At 37.1% G+C, this 24,279-nt stretch overlaps 1 protein-coding gene across 1 annotated transcript in view; it reads right to left on the bottom strand.

Moving 5' to 3' along the window:
- pappa2 (pappalysin 2) overlaps positions 1–24,279 on the bottom strand; it is a 90,371-nt gene that overhangs the window by 37,761 nt on the left and 28,331 nt on the right. Inside the window, exons 10-20 of the mRNA XM_038300496.1 lie at positions 22,234–22,416; positions 20,192–20,495; positions 16,890–17,018; positions 16,708–16,793; positions 11,313–11,509; positions 6,003–6,113; positions 2,624–2,759; positions 2,262–2,436; positions 1,874–1,939; positions 1,695–1,791; positions 371–548 (exon numbers count right to left, since the gene is read on the bottom strand). Coding sequence (XP_038156424.1) covers positions 371–548; positions 1,695–1,791; positions 1,874–1,939; positions 2,262–2,436; positions 2,624–2,759; positions 6,003–6,113; positions 11,313–11,509; positions 16,708–16,793; positions 16,890–17,018; positions 20,192–20,495; positions 22,234–22,416 — 1,662 coding nt within the window. The remainder of the gene's footprint in view (positions 1–370; positions 549–1,694; positions 1,792–1,873; positions 1,940–2,261; positions 2,437–2,623; positions 2,760–6,002; positions 6,114–11,312; positions 11,510–16,707; positions 16,794–16,889; positions 17,019–20,191; positions 20,496–22,233; positions 22,417–24,279) is intronic.

Raw genomic sequence — 24,279 nt, 5'->3', positions numbered from 1 at the left:
TACAGACCACAATATAGTGCTTTTGTAGACGTAAGAAAAAGCTCATGTTAGAAGCAACATTCTTACAGTGAATTTTCCATCCATGAATTAAAAGTCTGTAAAAAAGACACCTATTTTACCTCAGCAGACATGGTCAGCTGTGCATATCTAGACTCACCACTGTTATTGTGAAGCCCTAGTATAAAAGAGATGATCAAACAGTAGGCATGGTTAATCAGACATAAAACTGTCGAGTATTCATTTATTGAGATATTAAATGCCATTTGTGACAATAGATAGTTGATGATGACCTAAAGACTAACAATATCAGATCCACTTTAGCTTGCATAAAGTTAGAAATAGGAATGAATGCGATAAAGTTCAGAGTCACCTTGTAATATGGCCGGGGAGCCACAGGTAAAGGAACACTGTTTGGCAAAAGTGGTTCCCCAAGGGCAGCTAAAAATGGCATGGTACACATGAGACTGATCAGGGAATCCACAGTCCAGAGGCTCACAACTGACGACACGATCCCAAGAACCATGTAAACAATCCAGCTCGATCGTTCTCTGTAGTCAGAAAAAGGAACACAGTGCTTATCAGAACTTTGACTTTTAATTTGGGGCTTTATAAGATACATTTTCATATTCAAGGTTGGAGTAATTATATAACAAATCGTATTAGTGAATTCTAAAAAAGAAGAATAAGGTAAATTAGACGATTACATTTCCAGGCTTAGACAAGATGTTGTTCAACCTTTTGAAGAGATCAAAATATTCACCACTCTCATAAGAAATAGAAGATGGATGTGTTCCTCATCCAAGCCTGGATTTCAAGTATTGGGTGTAAGACAAGGAACAAAAAGAGTATAGGCCAAAATAAAGAAAAAACTGAGTGCAAGTGAATTAATATATTTTAATTGACATACTTTTGGTGACTGAATTCATCTATTGCTCAGAATTAAATATTCCAAATTAAGGTTGGTCGATATGTAAACATTTTTCAACCAATATTCATCCGTCCAACAAATGTCGATGGACGATATATTCGTTTTGTGTGCAAAGACAAGCAAACCCTCAGAGCGCGTCTTCTGCAACGCTGGTAATATTGTGCAGTGTGTGCCAACTGCTAATACCCAATAGGGTAAACATGCTTGTTTTCTTGTCAAAAATTTTGTCCAGTGGAAATACTTTTTTTTTTCTTCCAGTTCTTCTGACCATGTTATGAGACATTTTAGTTTTGTGATAATTATTGATTTATCTGAATAACTGAACCCTGCTGTTAAAAACAAAAACAAACAAATAAACAACTAATCTGTGATTTGGTTTAGTTCTTTCTTTCTGTCTTAAATTTAAGTAGATAAATCAATGCTGCACGCTGGTACCAGGGGAAAAATCTGCAGCTGGAAGGAGTTTGTGTGTACCCTTAAAAACAGCATTTTGGTGTTTTTTTTGTCATGGGCAGTGTCAACAATATAGAAATCGCAATTAAAAAAACTATTGTTGAAGGGCTGACTCTATCATTATTGGTCGATAGGTCCATCCAATCACCCAAACTTATTCCAAATATTTTGAAAAGAAATTATTAATTTTCATCAGACTTGACAGTTTAAATGCATTAAAAAGTCAACCCAATGTCTATCAAATATTCATTGCTAACAAATGGGACAAATAAATCCTTACAATGGAAGTCTTAGGACATTTAGTGGGCTTTACCTGATATGGATGAGTCCCCCTGCCACTGAGAACAGTGATACTGTAACCACGGTGACACTTCACAGAGCAACGGGAGGCTTCCCCTCCTCCAGTACATCTAAAGAGACACATACAGGGTGTATTGATGGCCCTTTGTATGTTGATTCTGAAATCTCAGTCTTTCATGCTAAAAGGCCTACCTGATGGAAGCGTGCTTTATCTGTGGAGGACTGCAGCTGTCAATCTGGCAAGGCTGCTGCAGACAACTGTTGCAAAAGTGAGGGAAGGAAAAAGAGAGAGAAGCAGAGAAATGAGAAGAAGATAAACACAAGAAATGTCAAGTCCTGCTTCGTTCTGCTGAAATCAGATCAGAGCAACACTCCTCGGTTTCAGAAAACAAAAGTCCGGAGAGGACAGGGAGTCACAGGTTACGTTAATATTTTTTGTGATGTGTTTCCATTCTGGTGCCTGACTCTTAGTTTCTTACACTTAAATAGGAACTACTATATTTCAACTAGCTTTAATGACTTTGTGTGTGTTTGTATGAGAAGTAGGAAGTTGTGGGAGAGCCCACCCTCTGATGCGCACCCGGTGAGGGCGAAGGTGCTGAAGTGGCAGGAAGTCCTCAGGGCCACTGCTCTCACTGCCACATAGGGGGACGAGAAGAGGAGGATAACAGCTGATGTAGGAAAGAAGGGCTGGGAGAGATCGTGGGTCACATTCACCACCAGCGGGTTCCTATAGCATGAGAGGACATGTGTCCCTGGATAGATAGAAAGATAGATTTCAGGATAGAATAAATGTGTCTGTTTATTTGGTTTGGTTTGATTTTAGTCACAGAAACAACAGCATACATCATACGTCTCTAACAAGTTTAACTATTGGAGATTTACGCAGCATCTAATTTCTGAACAGAAAGCATGTAAAAGAAGCTAAACTAATGTAATTACCTAGTGAGTGATTCTTGCCAGTGGTGTCAGACAGGAGGATGGTGACTGTTCTCCTCCATGGCTCCCCAGACCATGAACCATCTGAGGCCAAGTAAACCATCACAGTAGCTGCCACGCCAGGATGGAGGAAGCCCAACTGATCCAAGGTAGAGGAAAGACAGGATGAGTAAACCCGTGTGAATATAAGTGTAGGGGCTAAGCCGACGCTGTTTTTAAACCGGAATCTTATGGTTGACGTGCTTTGCTAGGGTGAGATGGTGAACAGGAAATGTCCAGATGCTGTTTTGCTGTTTAAAGGCTGATTTATTCCCACTCTTGCTGCTTACAAAACAAAAGAATTATACAACAGTCAGCTGTGAGTTGACAGCGTTTCCTAGCCAAACCATAAGATTCCAGTTTAAAAACACTCCAGTGGCTTTAAGCGTCAGCTTAGCCCCTACCAATAAAGTCAAACCGATTTTACTAATTGTTTGGGTGAAATATGTTCAAGCATTTAGTGTTCATTGATCAGGCAGGTATGGACACAGGACAGAGAGTAAAGAGGCCTTAGAATAAAGATCACTGAACACAGCATGGTTTTCCAACATACAAAATCTAATATAGCTCATTTCCAACTTCATTGTCAGACCAGACCAAACTGTAGAGTGTACAGAAGAGAAGGGGGCATAAAGGAGGACTCAGGAATCTGGGTAATCTGGAGAGATTATGAAAAAGGTTATAGATTCCAGTCTCTGTGCAAATCATGTAAAATGTTAAAGAATGAGTAACATCCTTTTGGCAAAAAGAGGTTACAAAAGAAGTTATTGTACTCTATGCAATGACCTTGTCAGTAAATATTTGGGGGCTATAAAATATCTCAGAGTTGGCTAACACTACGTAGATTACTTTGTTTTGAAATTCATGACAATATGCAGAAATAAAATTAGACTAACTTTAATCCCCCTCTCTGATGACACCACAAAGTTTTCTCCCTTTCTGAAGTAAGCAGACTGTATGTCATCCTCAAAAGAAATCAGTTAAGAGTATTACTTCCAGGAAACGTTAAGAGCCTTGTAGAAAAGCAAAAGTTCTTCCAAACAAAATACGGCTAATTGAGACGGCTGCTTTTTATAGAGCTGGCAGAGAAAGATGAGAGTAGAAGGCTGAGGGATGCTTTTCAGACAGCCAGACTCGAAATTTTAGACGAGGGAGCTTCTTGAGACAGAAGGAACCTAAAGGAAAAGGAGATGGTTCATGCAGAGCTGGCAGACACACGTGCCATAATGAAGGGTTTTCAAGACAGCCTAGCATGGAGGTTCCAGAGACGGGTTTGATAAAGAGGGCCTCCGAAAAAGAAAGCAGATGATGAAAAGATGAGCCATTCAACAAAGTAGTGGAAAGCATTAAACAAAAGATAAACATGATTGAGTATCTGCAAATAAGAAAAGAACCAAAATTATAGGGGATCCTGCAGTCCGGAGAACAAAAGACAAGGCTGTGAGAGATTTCAATGAAATCAGCAGCTGGTCTGCACTAAATCTGGCACCATATAGTTGATTGATGTAAATGTGGGGCTTGAACCATGAAAACATTGGAGAAAAATATACATATATTATGTATATATCGAGACATTAAGTCTGAAACAAGGAGCCAAGTCAGAATCAATGTAAAGCAAAATGCAATCCTGAATGCTTGAGATATATTGAATAAATAGCTAAGCAAGTGCAATACTTTGGAAAAGTATTCACACCGATTGAACGGTTTGCACTTGTATAGAAACCAGAGTGAGGATCATTTTTACAATTTCAATGTCACAATGAGGACCAGTCGTTGTAAAGTGAGGACATGTTGCTGGTCCTCACAAGGTCTAGGGCTAATCTGTCAGTTGTGTTAGGGTTAGTTATGCATTGGTATTTTTTAGGTTTAGGGTTAGTTTTAGGGTAAGGGAGTAAAAAGGGTTGAGAATGACTGAAAGTCCATGGAGGTCAATGGGAGTCAACACATGGTCATCACTACACATAACAGAACAAATATGTGTGTGTGTGTGTGTGTGTGTGTGTGTGTGTGTGTGTGTGTGTGTGTGTGTGTGTACGTGTGGGAGTGTATTTATTACATAGTGTGGACCATCTTTCATAAATCTAAGCACATTGTGAGGACCGTGTGCTCTAGTGGTGACCAATGTCCCGATGGGTACAAATGCTTTTTTAGGCTTAGGTGTTAGGTTTAAGACTAAGGTCTGAATTGCGTTTAGGTTAGGATTAGGATTAGGTTTGAACCCATAATGGTTAGGGTTGGGGTAAGGGTCACATTTAGGCTGTGGAAATAGGTTAGAAATGAATGGAAGTTCATTGAAAGTCCCCCAAGGATTGAGAACCAGGCATGTATGTGTCTTGGTGTGTGTAGAATCTGGAATTTTAAAATTAAAAACATTTGATTTTAATTCAAGTTTAACTCACTAAAAGTATGTATTATTAAATAAACGATTCAACAGATAATCAACAGATTGTTCATTGCAAAAGTAATCAATAGCTCCACTCCGTCCCTGACTAAACCCCAATGAGCCTGCAGAACTGGCCCAACTTGAGTGTATTGTTCTGTAAATAAACTAGTTCTGTTTGAATTGAAAAGTAGCATTATTTTTTTTTCACCTTAAATCCCAGGAAAATAAAAGGAATTTGTGGTTACAATGTGACTCATATTAAAAAGATGAAACAGTATGAATACCTTTACGTGAACCAGGATAAGAACGCTGACTGAGCATCCTATTAAAACCTTCCCGTCCAAATAACAAGTCCCTCTTTTTTCATGCTTTTCTATAATGCAATTTTAATGACAGAGTAAAATGAATATGTATCATTCTAAGTAGTCGTATTCACTGGTAAATGATTTATTATTCTACACCATTTGTTAAATCCATAATCTAACAAATGAACCAATTATGATAAAAAGGCCTATTAATGATCATTTTTGTAACAATTACCCCTTCATCTGCCAGTATTTTAACAACAGAGGAAACTTTTTTGTTCTCTAATTAAGAAGAATGAGTTAATTATGCAACACTTGGTGTTTTTCTATTAATACAACGGCAGTGATTGCTACTAGAAGGTTTAGATGATTAATGCCCACTGGGTAAAAAAATACAAGGACACCTTATAGGGAAAAAATAAGAGGGAGTTAATCATGATTTAATTATCCACAGATCATTAGAACCCTCAATTTACATGACCTTGAAAATATGTAATCATTGTTACAAAAGCATTGTATGATTCATGTAATTGATAGAAAGTTAAAAATATGTGCGTGCACAGAGGTTCGAGCCAGCCATCCCCTCAATCTAACCATATTAGCCACCCACAGTCATTCAGCGCATGGGTAAACACACAAGGTGAGGTTCGCATACCTTTATCCAGTAAGAATGTTCCAGTCCATTATTTGTGTCAGACTGGGCGGTGCACGGGAACCATGCATCAGAGCGCATGTCGCTCAACTCCAGGTGCTGAAAACTACAAAGCTTTAAACAAAAGAGAGAACAGGGTACAAGAGAAAGGAAACTAATTAATCAATGGCTTTGTGTTAGCATTATACTCAGCCAATATGTTGGAAAAATAGCAGGAAATGATCTAATCCATTTCATAAGGGTTGTAAGGGATAGATCATAAAGTATTTCTTGATTGTGACGTAGAAGAAAATAGAAAGAAAATCCCTTGATTCTAAAAAAGATAGAAATCTGAGTATATTTGTATTCAGCCACCCTGAGTCAACATAAACCACCTTAAGCTATGATTACAGCAGCATATGTTTTGGGGAATGTCTAAATTAGCTTTGCACATTTAGAAAGTAAATTTCTTTTGCCCATTGTTTTTTGCAAAATAATTCACCCCAAGCCAGATTGCGTGGAGAACATTTGTGCAGGTTTCAAGTCTTAAATCAAGGCCTGGACTTTTACCAAGGCCAATGTAACTACTTCTGTAGCTCTGGGTGCGTCCTAGTTTCATCTGATACTGTAGGAGCACCCTATTCTATGAATCTGCTGTCCTATACTTATGTAAAGTTATCCTGTCAGCAAATATTTTCCTATGAAGCTGTGGATCTCTACCTTTTCTCCAAAGTGTACAGAGCCCCATTAAACATTCCAAGCATGGTATATTGTTTCATTACCCTACTCTTTTAACTTCTACTATGAATTGATTTGACCAACTCTATTTAATAATTTGGTGACTCTTGAAACTAGTAATTACTATTTTGTGCCTCTTCATCTAATAAAATCAGTAAAAACACTGAAGTTGTAGGTTGTTAAGTGAATAAATGAGAAAAGATTTTTACAGAGACTTTTGCAAGGTTCTGCAAATAAGCCAATTATTTTTGCTGAACACAGATTGACCTGCTTTCTTCCCAATTTTGACTTCTACATTACTGCAGGTCATGTTTGTCTAAATTCCTGGCCAGTTTTTTAGCTGTGAAGCTCATGTTACTAGATTTGATCTGCTTAATATAACATTTGTTTATATTACATATTCAGCTGTTGGTATAATGCTGTTGTTTTCATGTCAGTTGTCTCGATTACAGAAAGGGGAGTTCAGAAGGGTTTGACATTCTATTATAAAGTAGGATTTGGTCACACTGACTTTATTCATGATTCTTGGATCTGTTTTCTTTATTGCATTTCTCTTTCCTTTACAGACACAGCAGCACAAAAACATCCATTTTTTGCCAACTCCGTGATCAGTAATCCTTTGATAATAAAACTACCTTAAAGGTTGTTTTTGTTCTGTTTTACTCTGACAGAACCTCTATTTAACATCTTAAGCCCCAAGAGGTTCTCTTGAGGTCTGTGCTCAAAATAATATGCATTAAAACAAGATTTTGTCAGCTGTTACAAACTACTTAATGAATCCTAGTGTAAAAAAAAAAAAGCTGAAGCTGGGTGATTTACCCAAACATTTTTATCCAAGATTCAATCAGTAGTGTAAGTATTATAGCGGCTGCTATTCTTTAAGAGACAACATGGATGGAACATAGAAAAACAGTATTTTTTCCCTCCATTTACTTGAATTATATACTAAATAAACATTTTAGAAATATCACGAATAAGGCTCCAAATATTTGGAAACCCCAGATCCACATGTAGACATTACCTGTGCAAATATTCATGCAGCTGAAGTAAACTTACAGTAACAGAAGTTTTAGTAAATACATACTTTGATGCTTGGCCTTTAAGCACAGTTCAGCACATTTTGGCACCGTCTACAAACAGGAACATTTCTTGTGTTTTTACTTGCAAAATTCTATTTATATATCTAAAATATCTTGTTAGAGCTGAATATCATTTTTAGATACCAACACTTTTTTTTACACAACTTTAATAAAACAAGAAACTCCTATGTTTGACTCTTACTAAAGCACATTTGCTGAACATCCAGTGCATGAAAACTTGAAAAACACACAAATTAAATGATTAAAAACCACCAGAATGTCACAATTTCCAGGGCACTGAGCTTTGCTCATCATGCCACAGCTCAGTTGAACATACGTCTGGGTGATTAATAAAGAAAATTATTAAATCAAAACTTGTTTGATTATTTTATTTTTGGGAAATTCTGGATTTTTTTCACTAATGCTCTCCTTGTTCTCCCATAGCTTAGAGAGACATCAGTTCCTGTTCTGTTCCTAAATTTGTACTCAAAACTGACAAACTAGCTTACTGTATAATACCTCTAGCTTCAAACATTTAGTGTTATATTTTCATTGTTTGTTGTGAAACATGATTATTTTACTGGCATGTTGAGCTTGAATTTCATTCATTTTATTGCTCTTTAAACTAAGGTCCCCTCCCAGAAGGAATGATTGAAATGAAAGCAAGTTCTTGTATGCAATGCATGTCATTTGTTGTTTTGATTATGAAACTTAAGTGGAAAGCAAAACAATTGATTAATCCGTTTTTGTTGGACAAAATTGGAGATTACATTTTTAAGCCATATCGGCCAACCGTGACAGATCTGACAATAAATTGTGTTTTATCTTCAGAAAGCCAGCCATCTGGCTCCATCGCCAATGCCTGCTTAATATGGTTCCATCACTACCATTATAGAGTGGCACGCATGTTAATGTAGACATGGGTGCTGGCATGGGTTCCCGTGATGGCTCGTATTGTCCTTAAGGGTCTTCCGTTCCTCTGCGGTATAGATATTTTTCTCTGACATCATCTGGCTCCAAAAAATGCTCAACACTAGACAGGTGAGATGCTAAAATCATAGCAGCTTGTGTTGTGTGTAGGGCATCACTGCATTGGATGCCCACCTTATTTTTACAGGTATTTAACTCTAGTTTGGGTTCACAGAAGTTCACATATGCCCCTGTTTATTCATAATTAGCGGATGTAGAATCCAGTTATATCTAACAGTCCCAGTCCCACTTATCACCAACTGGAAAGAGAAGAAGGCGTTTTATGCAAACAGAGGGAATTTTAGCTTTGTCCAGTCAACTAGATATAACTGGGTCTAAGAGAGGAACAATGGATGGAAGAAAGCTTGTAAGGGACACTGGCAAGCAATAGTGTTGAGCAAATATGGCTGCATTGTGGTGGATTTAGTATTTTGACAAAACACAATGTAGAAAAGTTTTACATTAAAGTGATTATTCTTATCTTCTTTTGTGGCTGGGGGAGTGAGAACTTTCAAGTTGCTCAGATGTAAATTGACTCTAATCAAGACAACTAGTCAAAGAGTCAAGTTTTTCTTGAATGCCCTAGTTAAAAAAGCTGTATGGGGAATAGAGACTGACATTTGTCCGGCAATGCCACGGGTCCCGGGATTCTCATGGGATTCCTGCTGGATGGGAGTCAGCATTGGTAAAAATCACGTGATTGGGATGGTACAGGATTACATATTAAAGGGAGCGGGAGCAAACCAATAGGAGGTAAAAGCTAAAAGGAAAGGGAGGAGGACAGTGGTATTAAGGAGTGACGGGGTTGCCAGTTGGCCCTAGAGTATATATGACTAATTCCAAGTGGACATGCTTCCAGTCTGTTTTTGACTTCTGGAAGGAGAGGTCAGGTGGGCTAGTGCCAGCTTGCCAAGAAGCTTCTAGCAATCCCAGCATTGAGTACTCCTTCTGAGCTTAGTTTCAGAGCAGCTGGAAGACTGATTGAGGAGAGACATTCAAACCTCAGTCCAGAGAACATAGATGCACTCTGGTTCCTGCATAGAAACATATACACATATATATAAGATTCCTGGACTCATCCAAGAATATGTTTAATGTTCGAATAATATATTAGTTCTGATAGTAAACCCTAATTAGTTTGTGGATATTTTCTTACAAATGGGCAAGTCTGGAGGTTTATCATATCGAGCTTTTTGAGCCAGTGATGTATGTTATCTAAATTGTAATGTAATAACTTTATGCACTTTTTTGTTAATTAAGCATATATCTCTTTTTAGGTGCATTTTTATTTTTTTGTTTCAGCAATTTGAAAATTAAAAGTAACTTAATTGTTCAAAGGAAACAATACATTTGTAAAAGGCAGTATTGTGCATTTTATTTATTCAAATAAGATAAGCATGGTCTGTTTCCTTGTTACTTTATTATTATTATTTTTTTATTGCTTTTACTTTAACTGGCCTTTACTATAGCTAAAAACAGGAACTTAATAGACCCTTCATAGAAATTCAGGTTCAATGTATTGCCAATGAAGACTTAATGAAGACAACATTGGGCGTGCCGCAGGAAGGGGAATCATTCTGAATGGGAGCGGGATGTGAGTAATTTTACCAGGAGTGGCACGGAACAGGACTTTATTTTTACTCTGGCCAAGGATTGGGACGGGACACATTTTTTTTCTGTACGAGTGGGATGGGACAGGAGTGAAAATCCACTCCAGTGTCAACCTCTAATGGGGAATTCACACTGTTCAGCATAATAAACACGACATCCCCATGGTAAAACACGGTGCTGGCAGTATTATGATGCAGGGAGGTTTTAAATCTGCAGTAAATGGCAAGTGATCAGAGCTGGTGGGACAAGAAAAGGATTTGAATACAACAAGGTCCTGAAGAACAAACTGGAAGCAAAAGACTTAGAAACTGGGGTGGAGGTTTAACCTCAATCAGGACAAAGACCCAAAACTTTAAAGTAATTTGAAGTGGATTTGATTAAAACATATCCATGTGCAGAAAGAGTTCTTTTGTAAGTTCAAACCTAAATTAGATTAAATCTGTAGGCCCTTACCAGTGTATTTGTCGTGATCTTGGCACTGAGGACCGGCTTAATTACTCATTCCATTCACCTGTCTATCTCTGCCCGTTTCCCATCACTGCTCATCTGATCCACCTGCTCCTACCTCTATTTAAGGTGCTTGCATGCAGTCATCAGGGCCAGATTATTTCTCTCCAGCCTGTGGTGAGAGTGTTTTTATTAACTTACCTTAGTGTTTCTGATTACCTGTTCTGCCTCTCAAACACTGAACCTATCTCTGTAATGACCTGTTTGCCTGACCTGGCTTCGGACTCCTCGACCTCTGAGCCTGCCTGTTCTGATCTGCTTGCCTGAAAACTGGATCCTTCTGTTCTGAGTCATGAAAGAATTTTCTGTTAGGAGGTGATTTCTAGGAAAACTCCTCTAATATAATCTTTTTAACATTTAAGCAGACATTCTCCTAAAAAGGGATTTGTATAAACCTGGATTCTAAGTATTTCTGTCTTCTGCTTTGTACCTTTGGAAAGGATGGCTCCCCTGTGGCAGCTTGAGCAGGGCAGAGGTTGGGGTCCTGGTGGGAAGCCGAGGCACTGGATGCCCACTGATCTGTGTAGCCTAAAGGTGTGAAGTAACCACAGTCTTGCACGCTTGAGCCCCGCTCAAATTCTTCACACACACCGTCACCGTCAAAGACATAACACTGACTAGGTTCACCTTAGGAGACAAGGAAAAGAAAGAGAATAAGATTTATGAAAGAACACACAGCCTGTTTTTTTCATCTGGCATTGTGCACGCTTCTCTCCCTCTGCCGGCCTATCATCTAAATCTGTTTGTCAGTGAACCAAAACTGAGTAAATCTATTTGGTATTTTCTTTGGCAACTTCCAATGTTAGCCACATCAGCTCAACCATGCCTCTGCTGTCAACAGGCTACAAATTATGGCAAGACATGAACTTTGACTTTAGTTCTTTATCAAAGATTACCGTGACTTTGTGATATTAATAAACCTCATAAGAGACTTAACTTGTTATTTTCATTTCAAAGGCGCCTCAGTGGGTTCTCAGTATCTGTGTGTCAATAACATCATGTGTTACAAAGAACTGTCAAAGCAAACATCCCTTTTTGTTCTAAGTCCAGTAGAAAAGGAAAACACAGACAGTGTGTTATTATTGTGCCCTGTCCTATTTTGGGGATTTTTATTAACTCTGCCTTTATAGTGCCTCAAGAATCCATGAGGGAAAATGTAACTGTTATTAATGCCGGAAGAAAATAACCAGAAGATCTCTGTTTCCCCTGTATTTTAAAACCAAAAATTACCTGATTTCTGAGAAAATACTAATTGCAAGTCTTAAATATTGGAGTATATGAGAAATCCTCTAAACGGCAATATAAGCTGTTAAAACAGTAAATCATGATCACAAGAGCAACACAGGCTGGGATATATCCCATTTATATATTTATATATATTTATGTATATATCCCATTTATATATATTCAGAAAACATGCAAATTGAAACAGAAGAACAAGTATGCCCCTTCTTTGTTAACCTGCAAAACGTAATACTGGGCTATGCCTCTGAGAAGGGGGTCCTTAGGGGCAATTTTTGGATTGGGCAGCCCAGCCAACAATTTTCTAAGCCAAAACTACTTTTTGGGCTACTATATTTATTTATTTATTTTTTTCATTTTTAGTTATATAGCTATAGAAAGGTGAATTTATATACTTTCTCATGCTAAATCAGACCAAGCTTTTTTCTATTTTAACTCTGTTTATATTACCATTTGAATAACTCTGATCAAATAGAAGAAAATTGAATGCACACAATGTCTAAGCCTCTATGCCTCTGGTTTTGCAAAATTTTGCAACTTCTGATGACCGAAGGTGCCATGATCATCTGGTCTTACTTTTATATGCAAGTAAACCCACCATGGATATCACCACCCCATCATACCTTTCAGAAAGGTGAGTGTTTTGTTTCCAGAAGATTAAAGTGTCTTACTGTGAAATATTTCAATAAAACACAGAACAAACACAAAGATCTTGTGAAGATACTGGCTAATGACGGTGAGAGTGTCACTATCAACAGTTAAAAATGATCTAAATTCAAAATAAAAAGCCAGACTGTAGTTTTGAAATTACACTAAGGAACAAAGATTGTTGGTAGTCTGAGACAACTAAAGTTTAATTTTGAATGTATTGGGGGAAGCTTGTAAGGCTCAGAGCATAATCCCGACTACATGGATATGTGCGAAGGGACTACACAAGGAGGAACTGGTGCACTTCACAAAAGAGATATCACTGTGAGAAAAAAAAAAGTACATATGTGGAAACATTTACAAGCATCAGCATAGACTTTGAAGCCTATGTATAGAAAGCATATGGCCAAATTATTAACAAAGTGAAAAGGACAACAAAATTAGCCAAAATGTTTAGCATTGTCTTTTAAAATCTAGACAACAATGCCTAATGTCAAACAAATGTTTGCAAAGTTCTGAATTTCAAGATAATTGGTTGTTAATTTCCTCAACAAATAATATTGGATAAAACAGTAAGATTGAGGATAAGATACTTTGATACAAGCAAAAGTCTGTCAGTAATAGACAGAAGTGGGTGCTGTGGTTACTGTGGTGAACTCAGTAAAGAAAACAAAACAGGGAAACTGCTAACTGAGAATGGTAAGTGAAAACCCAAACAAATATTCTTTCTATGACTAAGATGTGAAGCGGAATAATTGTTTTTAAGAGTTGCAGTTTGCGAAAATCTGTTGTTGCCAAATTGTTTTCCTTCCTAGTCATGCTGCCTTTTATTGTATAACAGGAGATGTAATAGCTTCAGTCACGCATGATTGTGAGACTGTGGTGTTAGTGTGTGTGGGTGTTTTGTTTTGTTTTTTTGTTGGGGGGGTTGTGGTTATAGGTCTGCCTTGGCTTGTTTTCCCCTGATAAATAAGTTCACTACATGATGGAAATTTCGGCCTTGTAACAAGATCTCATAATATAAGCCTTTACAGAATACATGAATAACTACTATCCAGCTGCCAGTGGAAACAATACATGGCTTAAAATAAAAGCAATATGCTGTTTGATCTCAGCTGACCCACACATAGTCCCTGCAATATTTGCAAGTATTTATGAGACAGAGCTTCTGGCGAAAAAAAGAGGCCATCCGAGCAAACACACCTTAATACAGAGGATACATTTAAATCTGTTGAGAAGGAACATGGTACAATTGAGGAGCTGATGAATTGTTTCACTCATCCTAATGTCTGTTCTTATCTGGAATAAAATGTTTCCTCTGCCAGAGGGAATTATTGAAGACAAATCTATTATATGACCTAATATAGAAGAAATAATAATACAAAAATGAACACAAGTTTTAAGCTTTAGGGTTTCAAAGCATTTCGGGTAACTCCCTGTTGTGTTTTGTCGTGAGGCTTCTGTTGTGGTCTGTTTGCATGCGTGAGGGTGGAGACACAAAGCATTTTTGTCTCGTGGTGGGATCCATAGATGACAGGGACACTCTCTGTGGCATAATTGTTTGTCTTTTGACTTGTTTTGCTGAATGCTTTGGGTACTTTTTACAGCTTTCCAACCACCTGATCCGGGGTTTAGACAGCTTTTAAAATTAGAATGTTATTCTGCATATATAACAACAACATAAACACTCCGAACCAAACTTTATGTGATACAACCTTAAAAATGTTTCTTTGACAGTAAGGTTTAATCAGATACAAACAAAATTAAAGGTTTAAAATTTAATCATTGAATATTCTTTGAAACCTAGTTACTTATAAATTGACCTAAACCTTTACAGTTGACTGTTTTTTTTTACGGTAAAAAAATTTACTTCACAAAATAGATGATTGGTGATAAAACCCTGCAGCCAGAACCTAAAGAGGGAATTACCGTAAATTCAATAAATCTGTCAGAAACACTGTTTTAATATACCTTCATAAGCTCTTGCATTAGAACCGTAACCTTCAATGTGAAAGAGTCTTGCCAAACATCCCCCCTGTCTAAAACCAAATAAACTTCCCATTTGGAGTATTCCATAAAACTTTAAGATGAAGGTGTTCTGGACAATTATATTGAAAGTTTTGCTAATAGCATGAATTGTATAGAGGGAAGGAAAGTAGCACAGCGAACTACTGTATTTTCCGGACTTTATAACGCACCTGAACATAAGCAGCAACCACAATGTTTTTAAAAAAACTGGAAATGTACCTATATAATCCGTACTGGACTATAAGTTATTTGATATCTACTGAAATGTTCCTACCTAACCTGAATGGGGAGCTCTACATATCACCCATAGAGTAGGGAGGAAGTAGGGCACTATCTCCTGTAGCTTGGGGGCTTGTGGCAGTAAGAGCTTCTAATGAAAGATGGGGCTTCATCAGCTCTTTATTTCAGCTCTGCAGGAGACACACATTGGGCTTCATTGGTTCAGCTTTCTTCTTTAATTTCGAATCTTTATTTCCGCCCCCTGGCGGTTGAAGAAAAATCCACCGAAAAGCCGCACTTTTGCATCATCCACAAGGTTCAAAGCGTGGGGAAAAAAGGAGCAGCTTATAGTCTGGAAGCACACACTTTAATAAAAGTTGGTGATAGCGTCACATAAGAACTTAGACTGGGGCAGAGGCTTACCTTCCAACACGGCACCAACCCAAACCATTCAGATTGAGCTACAACATAATAGCCCAAGTGGCTCAATGTTTTTGTGATATGGGTCCAAATAGTCTAGTTAAAGTTTCAAATTAACATTATCTCAAGTTGAAAATGCAAATAATAGTTTGGGATTTTTAAACTAAACTCACAATATTCAAACAAAATGTTAGTCATAGTCTTGGGGTCAAACAAAGGAATTCCTTCAAGGAATTGAAATGGCTGCACTTTAAACATCCTTGTTTCAATTCAATGGAATGGCCCAATCAAAGTCCAGATCGAAGTTACATTGAGCAACTGTGACACTTACAATCTTGGAAACCAAGTCCATTGGAGTGTTTTTTAAACTTTTACGGAACAACTGTGACAGGTCTTTAAAACTGATGCTCACAAAAAGACTCCGTCTTATCAGACGGACTTTAAGCTATTTTTCAAACAGTAGGGAAACACCTGCACTCTATCCATGCAAAGTTATTAAAAACATACCTGATAGTCAAATTCAGTCATAGACTTAGGTTCTATTTCAGTTATGATGAAAAGCTAAAATGGGAGATGCCTTAAGTGTAAAAATGTATTAATATTGGTTTACAGAGATGGCATAACATAAAAAACATTGCTCATAATGATTTTTTCAAACATCCAATCTAACTCATGGGTTGATCTTTGATTAAAAATACATAAATATTTGATCAATTTCTTTTATTGGTACGAAAGACAGTATAGATTGGTAAACACCAACATTAATAAAGCAGCATGACATTTGACTGTAGACAGAACTGTGCATTTTCCAGCTAACTAGAGTTTTTTCCTCTGGTGTATCTTAGCCAAGCTAATGTCAAAATGCTTTTCAAAGAAAACCATGAAAAGTTAAGAAACCAAAATCTTGCTTATTTTACCCCTTGCCTCATCTGTTTTCCCTTATGTTGCTGTGATGTTGCATTAATGGTTTGTGGAATCCAGTCAAGCCAGAAGCTTTTATGTCTTGTAAATGTAGTTTGATTGGCAGGATAGATTTTACTAAACGCTGCTGCGTGCACAAATGAGAGATTTTTGGCAGATTAGTGACTACTCTTTCACACTGAAAGTTTATATGCTGCTTAGGTTTAATATGCACGACGGAGGTTGTTTTTTTTCTTCAATGTGGGACATTATAAAAAGTGCTACAAAAAACTACAATAGGATGTGTATTGTGCTTGAAGCGGTGCAAACAGACTTTTATTTTGCAGAGAAGTGATTTTTGTACACACCATGACAATTGAAGCCCGTCTCCTTGTGGCATTTCTTAGAGCAGCCATCACCATCTAACAGATTGCTGTCGTCACACTCTTCTGTTCTGCAGGGAGAGAAACATCACCGGCAGCATTATTTCCAACTCCATTTCTCTTGGAAATATTCAACCAGTAACCAAAGTTCAGGTAAGTGAACAGACCCCTGTATGACACCGTCCCCACAGTAGGTCTGTCCATGTGTGTAGACAAGAGGCGGAGAGGGGAAGCTGAGGAGATGGCCTGTTTCCACCTGGATCCTGTACTGGTACTTCACTCCCTGAATAACAGAGCTAAGAGAGATAAGAACAGGAAATTTCATTTTCCATTCCTGACAAACATTACTTTTGAAAGTGTTAATCACCTTTGAACTTTTACCACATTTTGTGAATCAATGAGACATACCAATAATATCTCACGTCACAGAATGACACAAATTGCTGCATAACCGTGAAGTAGTAGTCTGGTTAGTTGATTTGTGTCTATTTGAGTTGCCACATCCCCAAAAACTGCAGCATACTGATCCTCCAAGACTAGAGTTTGACAACTATAATCTAAACCAGGCATGCCCAAAGTCGGTCCTCAATGGTCGCTGCCATGCAAGTTTTAGAGGTTTCCCTGCTTTAGCACAGCTGATTCTGATGTTTGCAATTCAGCAAAAGCCTTTTTAATCAGTTGTCAATAAATTCAGCTGTGCTAGAGCAGGGAAACCTCTAAAACCTCCTGGACAGTGGTCCTCAAGGACAGACTTTGAGCATGCCTGATCTAAACCATTCTGTTAGTTATTGTTTGTTACTGAGATTCTATAAATAGGTTTAATAATGTGTAAAAAATGTTTTTGTTTATTCATTCAGGTGCAATAAACTGTTCAAATTACATAATGCACTATTTTTAATTCAGCATACCTTAAAAAGATATTTCTTTTATGATAGGTCCTTTTGATACAAGAAAAAAACTCATGTTTTAAGGAAAATGGCAGCTTATAAATTAGTCAATCAATAAGATAAATCAATTTATGATTAATTCAGTACTCAATAACCTGCATCCCTTAGTTGTATGATATGTAAAAATCATTGATCTGAGAAAACACTACTTCTGTCAATATGTCCCCCCCTCCCCATGTATTGTTTCTAATTGCCACTGTTCCTGTTCCCTCTCTTTCAACTACCCCAAACCCTCATTACTCCAAGCTTGTTGCTCTGAAACATTCTCCCTTCTCCTCACATCAACCTCTCTCTGCCCTCTTCAATCCCACATAACTCTATTCCCAGTGGCTCCTGCATCTTTTTGCACTTAGATGCAGCTTGTGTAACATAGAAGACGTGTTCACTGAAAAATAAGCTGTTTTTTGAAGCTCCGCGCATCGAACATCTCGCCTTCCCTTTAAAATAGTGACAGCTTCTCCGAAATCCAGAACACACAATTTTAAATCCATTTATCTGCAATCATATGATACAGCTGCCGTATCCTCACACACACAAACCAGCTCTAAATGTACAAAAACAATTACAGCACAGACATGTCAGATATTTTGGGAGAAGGGTCTTTCCTATATAAAAAAAGAAAAGTTTGTGGTGGTTATAGTTGGACTACAGTAATCATTTGGACACCCCGCAATATGAGACAGGATACAAACGGATTCAAGTCAGCCCGAAACTCCGGCAAGCTTTTGATTAAGTATATGGCTGTTGAAAAAGATTTGGATCAGCTACACACGGCATCCCCTTGTTGGAAACAGTTGTGTTCTGAGCCTCTTAAACAGAACCAGACCCAAACACTTTTAAAAGACATGTCTGCAGATTAGTAAATCTGAGGACACATACACTGAGACATGCTGTGGAATTTGCTTATGGCCATATCTTTGTCTGTTCTCTTTTCCTGTGAGCTAATTTATATGTTCGACTATAATGTGTCCATGACATTATGTGCTGGTACTGCTTTCACATTATGGCTAATAATTCATAGCTAATAGAAAGAAAAAAATAACTGGCTACAAAAGACAGAGCATTTTTGCTATTCCTTTTAAGCGCAGCACTTATCTTTTGCAAGAACAAGTATTTTAGCCAAAGTTTAACTCAAGATCCATTCTTTTATTATTTTGAGTAGGGTAAAAGTATTCAAACCCCCTGACCTTTTTCAAATTATCACAACCTACAGACACAAACCTGGGATTGATTGACATAGATACAAAAAAGCTCACACCCATCATGAGGACCAACAATGATATTTGAATTCAGACCCCTTTGTTTTGTTGCCCCTAAATAAAATCCAATGCGACCCTGTTTAGAATCAACCTCATTACTAGACCTTTTAATAGAGGGTGCAGAGTGTAATTTGATCTGTTTAGAAATACAGGTTTTCTGCAAAGATCCAGGAGATTTGTTTGATTTCGTTAGAGAACAAACAGGATCATGAGGTCAAAAAGCACAGCAGACAGATCTGGGAGAATGTTGTTGAGAAGCTCAAAGCAGTAGTTAGGTAGAAAAAAAAACAAAAAAAACTGACCTTCCTGAATAAATAGAGCTGAATACAATACCACACCACTCTTTGCAGTATTTAGGATAAAAATATTTTGGAAACCACAAATAATTGCCCTTTTAGCTCACACTAATGCACTACTTTGTCGAAATTATTCAATTTTAAGGATGTAAGATAAGACAATATAAAAGGTTTAATAAAACTAAATGTTTTTGAAAGGCACCAGTAAATAAGGATATATTAATTGCTAAACACAGCTATACAGGGCTGGACTCTGTTTCTTTTTTTTATTTTTATGTTTTTATCTTCTTAATTACTACAGGCTTACTTTTGTTTTAAATGCTTGGCCAAATTCTGAGCTGTAGAGCTCAAGTTACTACAGCAGATACGGTCTGACATCCAAAACTGTCCCAAAATAACATTGGTTTATATTACAGATTCAGCTGTTGGTGGACTAATGTTTTTTATGTCAGTAGTCTCAATTACAGGAATTTGAGTTCAAAAAGGTTTGACATTTTATCATAAAGTAAAATTTGACAGGTCACGCTGACTTTACTCATGACTTTTGGACCTGCATTTCTCTTCATATACAGAAACTTTGGCATGAAAACGTGGTTGTACAACTTACTGAATATAAATGCATGGCACAATTTTCAGATTTATTCTCAGGAGATTTTAATAACTATGCATTCTTTTCCAATTCACAATTCACTTTTGTTAAGGTAAACCATAAAGGCCAATACATTATATTTAAATCTATAGTTAAAAGCTTAAAGAATGTGAAAAAGGTCTAAAAATACTTTTGCAAGGCGCCATATTTCTGGTTGATGTCATACCACTTTCCCATGCCCAACTGCACCTCCTAATTCATTTCACATGGATTTGGTTTTACCCACTATTGGCTTTATTAATAAAGGCTAGCATTTGGGGGCTTATATCCTTTAAGAAAACATCAGGTCTTCTGGATGAGCCAACATTGAGCCTTTACCTGTCGGTGAACGTTTGCTCCATCTGAGGCGGAGGGGATTTGCTGGTAAATGCTGGCTGACGCTGAACTCGGTACAGCACAGGTTGGCAACCGGAACAAAGAGGGCTGCCTGGGCCTGAAGACAACATGGCTGCGTCGATCTCCATTTTCTCATCAAAGGTGCAGAGTTTAATAGCAGATATTGCCATGTTGTTGGTTTCGAGCCGCAACGTCAGGGGTATGTCACAGTAGACATGCTGTGGCCCAAGGTTAATGCTGTTCCCAGCATCAGTAATCAGCTCAACATCGGCTATAGCAGGGTTGTCTGGGACAGGTGAAGAGAAGAGGGTACAAATATGTATGTTAGGTGGGATTAAGTGTTCTTCAGTAAGATTAAAAAGTACCATTTTATGAATATCTGTCATCTGAGTTACTAGAGTAAATATATATATATATATATATATATATATATATATATATATATATATATATATATATATATATATATATATATATATATATATATATATATATATATATATATATATATATATATATATATATGCATGTAATATTGTGTTATTCACTTTTTTCTTAAGGATTCATAACCTATTTTTGACGTCAATTGTATTGTATTCAGTTACATTAAAAAATATAGAATACCTCATGACACCCTATGGGTTTTCCTGACCTAAATGGAAATGTTAATATCTTGTTTAAAGAAACCATAACCTGGTATTTTACATATTTAATCCATCTGAAATTGCTTTCCTGTTTAATAATTTTAGGAGAAAAAAAATAAACAGAGCGCATTTTGACCCTTTTCGTGACGCTTTTATTTTTTTCCTCACATGGATACGCATGAGAATTTTAACTGTGTGTTCATGTGAATGTATAGTTAGCAATATTAGCAGTTAGTCATGGTTTGTTTACCATTTTTTACCCAGTTTCTTCATAGGTAAAAAGTTACACATCAGTAATGCTGATAGACTGGCGACTACTTGATTGTTAGAATAAGCCTTTTTGGTGCAATGCTGATGAAAGCACTAATGGGCTAATGTTAACACCATTCCATGAATTATATTAATTCAAGTGAAGGCCTAAAATCCTTCTTTGTATTCTTTGTATTTTTACTGAAGCCAAACAGCAACACACAAGTTATTAACATAGAAATGTTAGATTTCCAGGCAAGGACTCCTTAAACTTTAAACAAAACATTTACGTAATACAAATATAAGAAAAATGTTTTTAAGAAGAGACCATTTAATGATATTTTAGGTTATAAATAAATTTGGTGATCTACTACATTATTTTCAATTTAACATTTAAGATTTAGTTTATAACATCTTATTTACCCAACATTTTGAAGGAGGTTTACATTGCTTAAATCTTAGACCAAAAATACGTTAAAACTTAAAAGCTCCACTGCTGCTGTAATACATTGTGTTTATATGTTGGTAATATGACAACAGAGTACTGAAAACATTGAGATTATTAAGATCAGTCAGTATTCTTAACTTCACAGAAAATGCCTTAAAGGTATAGTTGAGGATGTTCTTTTTCTGGGTGGATCATCAAAATAAGTGGTCCTTCTAATTGTCAATCATTCTGGTGTTATGTTTACACAAGGATGTCCTACGTGCTCATCCCTATTTTCACTTACTGGTGGTGAGTCTGATATGGTGGAAAAATTGCAAATCTTCTTTTTTAAAGTAATCTTGTATGATCAATGCTAACAGTAACTTTTAAACAGAGCCTACACAAAGAGAAAAGGGCTTGTGCATGCTCTCGCACGCGTTTAATAGGCGTTCCCTCTCGGGAGCAGGTATAGGGTTGTTTTATGGGCGTTTTTGGAGAGGGTGGGTCTTTTCAAAAATTCACAATATCCACTATACCTTTAAGCACCTATTTAAATAAAATACCTTTTAACTGTCATGATTCATCTGAGAAGGTTTTAATGAGCTGTACATCTTTTTCAAATTCTCATTTATATATAATACATTTGTAAGTAGTCACTAGTTATGCAGCACAAAGCCACATGTTGGCTTTCTGCTGATACTTACTTGCAGAGATATAGGTTACCCAAAGTGTGAGTCTGTGTGGAATGACAGGGTGCAGGAAGTGTAGAGTTAGGGTGCAGCCCTCTGTTTCGGGGCATGGTGATGTCACGTTGGTGTCATAGAGAATGAGCTCAGGACTCCAGGCCTGCAAACTGTGTTCACAAGCTTGTTCCACATCAGGCGGCCCTTGGGTAGAACACAAATAAAGCTTGTTCAGAGCAACAAAAAACTGTGAGAAGTGGTGTTTTTGTTGGAACATCTGATTAAAATAAAAAAAATTTTAATAGTTTACACAAAAAATAAATAAATTAAAAGGTTCATACTTGAAAGAATGGGGGGGGGGGGGGGGGGCAACCTTTTATTGCAAAATCTATAGGCAACTATTTATGGACATTTTGGCATTGTGAATAAGCAATTAAGTTTTTTGTTTTTGTACATTACATTTTTAAGATGTGAATGCATAATCAAGCTTAAAGACTAACACAATATTTTATTGCTTAGAAACCAAATCAGCATCTAAAAAATGCTAACCTTAAATAGGATTGACTCTTTCAGTCAAAACATTACAACCTTAAACATTTATTTTTAAACAGCTGCTTGGAATGAAGCTTAAAACATCAAGCCAAACAGCAGCTTAATTTCTTCCCAAGCTCAAGCGGATCTCAAAATTATACCTCACCTCTGCAAAAATTCCAAACATCTGGAACTATCATCCATAAATTTGCAATAATTTCACTTTATTGATCTCTTATTGGAGAAATTTACCCCTGCATTTAACCCATCCCCTTAGTGGGCTACAATTGTGCGGCGCCCAGGGAGCAGTGTGGGGTCAAGGGTCTTGCTTAGAGACCGAGAGTGGCAGCCTGTGGGAGTGGGGCTCGAACTCAGTCTCTCAGGGTTCCAAGCTTTATTCCCTAACCACTAGGCCACCCCTCCCCCAGGGCTGTACATACTTAGTTAATGGTGCGTATAACCCACACCATTCAGTTGACTATTAATATGTTAGGAACAAAATATATGAAAATTTATATCTGGCTTTTATAACAGGTGCACTGATTTAAACCAAATATTTTGGTGATTATCAATTGGATTTGATTAGTTTTCCTGTTACTCCTGCCAACTGTCCTATTAGGGTCTTGGCATTTGCTCATTTGCATTTCTTAGGTAAAGCCAGTTAGTAGTCAGATGGTAGGTTCACATCTAGGGGACTTCTTATAGTTTCTTTGGGCTGAGCCTTAATGAGCCTCCGGAGCTAGAGTTCAAAAAACAGGCCTGGCTCTAGGATAGCAAGGATGTACGGCATTTAGTTCCTATGCTCCACTTATCTGGAACAAACTTTGAGGAGTCTGTAAAAGTGCATTTGTTCAGAACTGCCTTTTAATGTTAAAGTTAAGCTGTTAACTGAAGAATCGTTAGTTTAAGATTGTGTTACAACTGTTTTCTTTTACTACCTGCTTTCATCATGCTTTTATCTTTAATCGCTTTTAAAAATAAATAAAATAATAACACATTCTCTTAAAATCTATATTGGTGAAGAACAAAAGTATTGCCTTTACTGAAAAAACAGTATATAAATAATGGGTCCAAAATATTCAAATATTTACTTCTGGTTACTATGTAGACTTTAATAAGGAATAATTCTGCGCCAATAAGAAAATTAGGCTGAAGTCAAGAGAGATGGAGCTCAGGCGTTGCCAAATCCAACCAACTCCTTGATATAGCTAAAAAACTGCTCATTCTCTGTTATTTTTCTCGGGTTCAACACACACAAAAAAAAGTTTGGTAATTTTCTATTGTTTTTTAATACACAACTTATAAAGATAAAAAATAAAATCTCTGAAATTTTGAGCGCTGGTACTGACTTCTGAAAGCAAAGGGGCTGAGTACACATACATACATTGCCGCTTTTCTTCTGAATGGGTAGGCTCAATGTTTGACCACAGCAGACCTGGCAACCGGCTGGCAAACAGTATGGAACAAAAGCGGCGTGAGCACTGGAACGCCACCTAATGGCCAAGATGAATGAGACTTCTATCTATCGCCTTTAAA

Source organism: Cyprinodon tularosa, unplaced genomic scaffold (genome assembly GCF_016077235.1).
Source record: "Cyprinodon tularosa strain WSP-4 unplaced genomic scaffold, ASM1607723v1 ctg45, whole genome shotgun sequence".
Lineage (NCBI taxonomy): Eukaryota > Metazoa > Chordata > Actinopteri > Cyprinodontiformes > Cyprinodontidae > Cyprinodon > Cyprinodon tularosa.
Note: the sequence above shows the minus strand (reverse complement) of the source record. Positions and strands in the feature narration are given on the sequence as shown.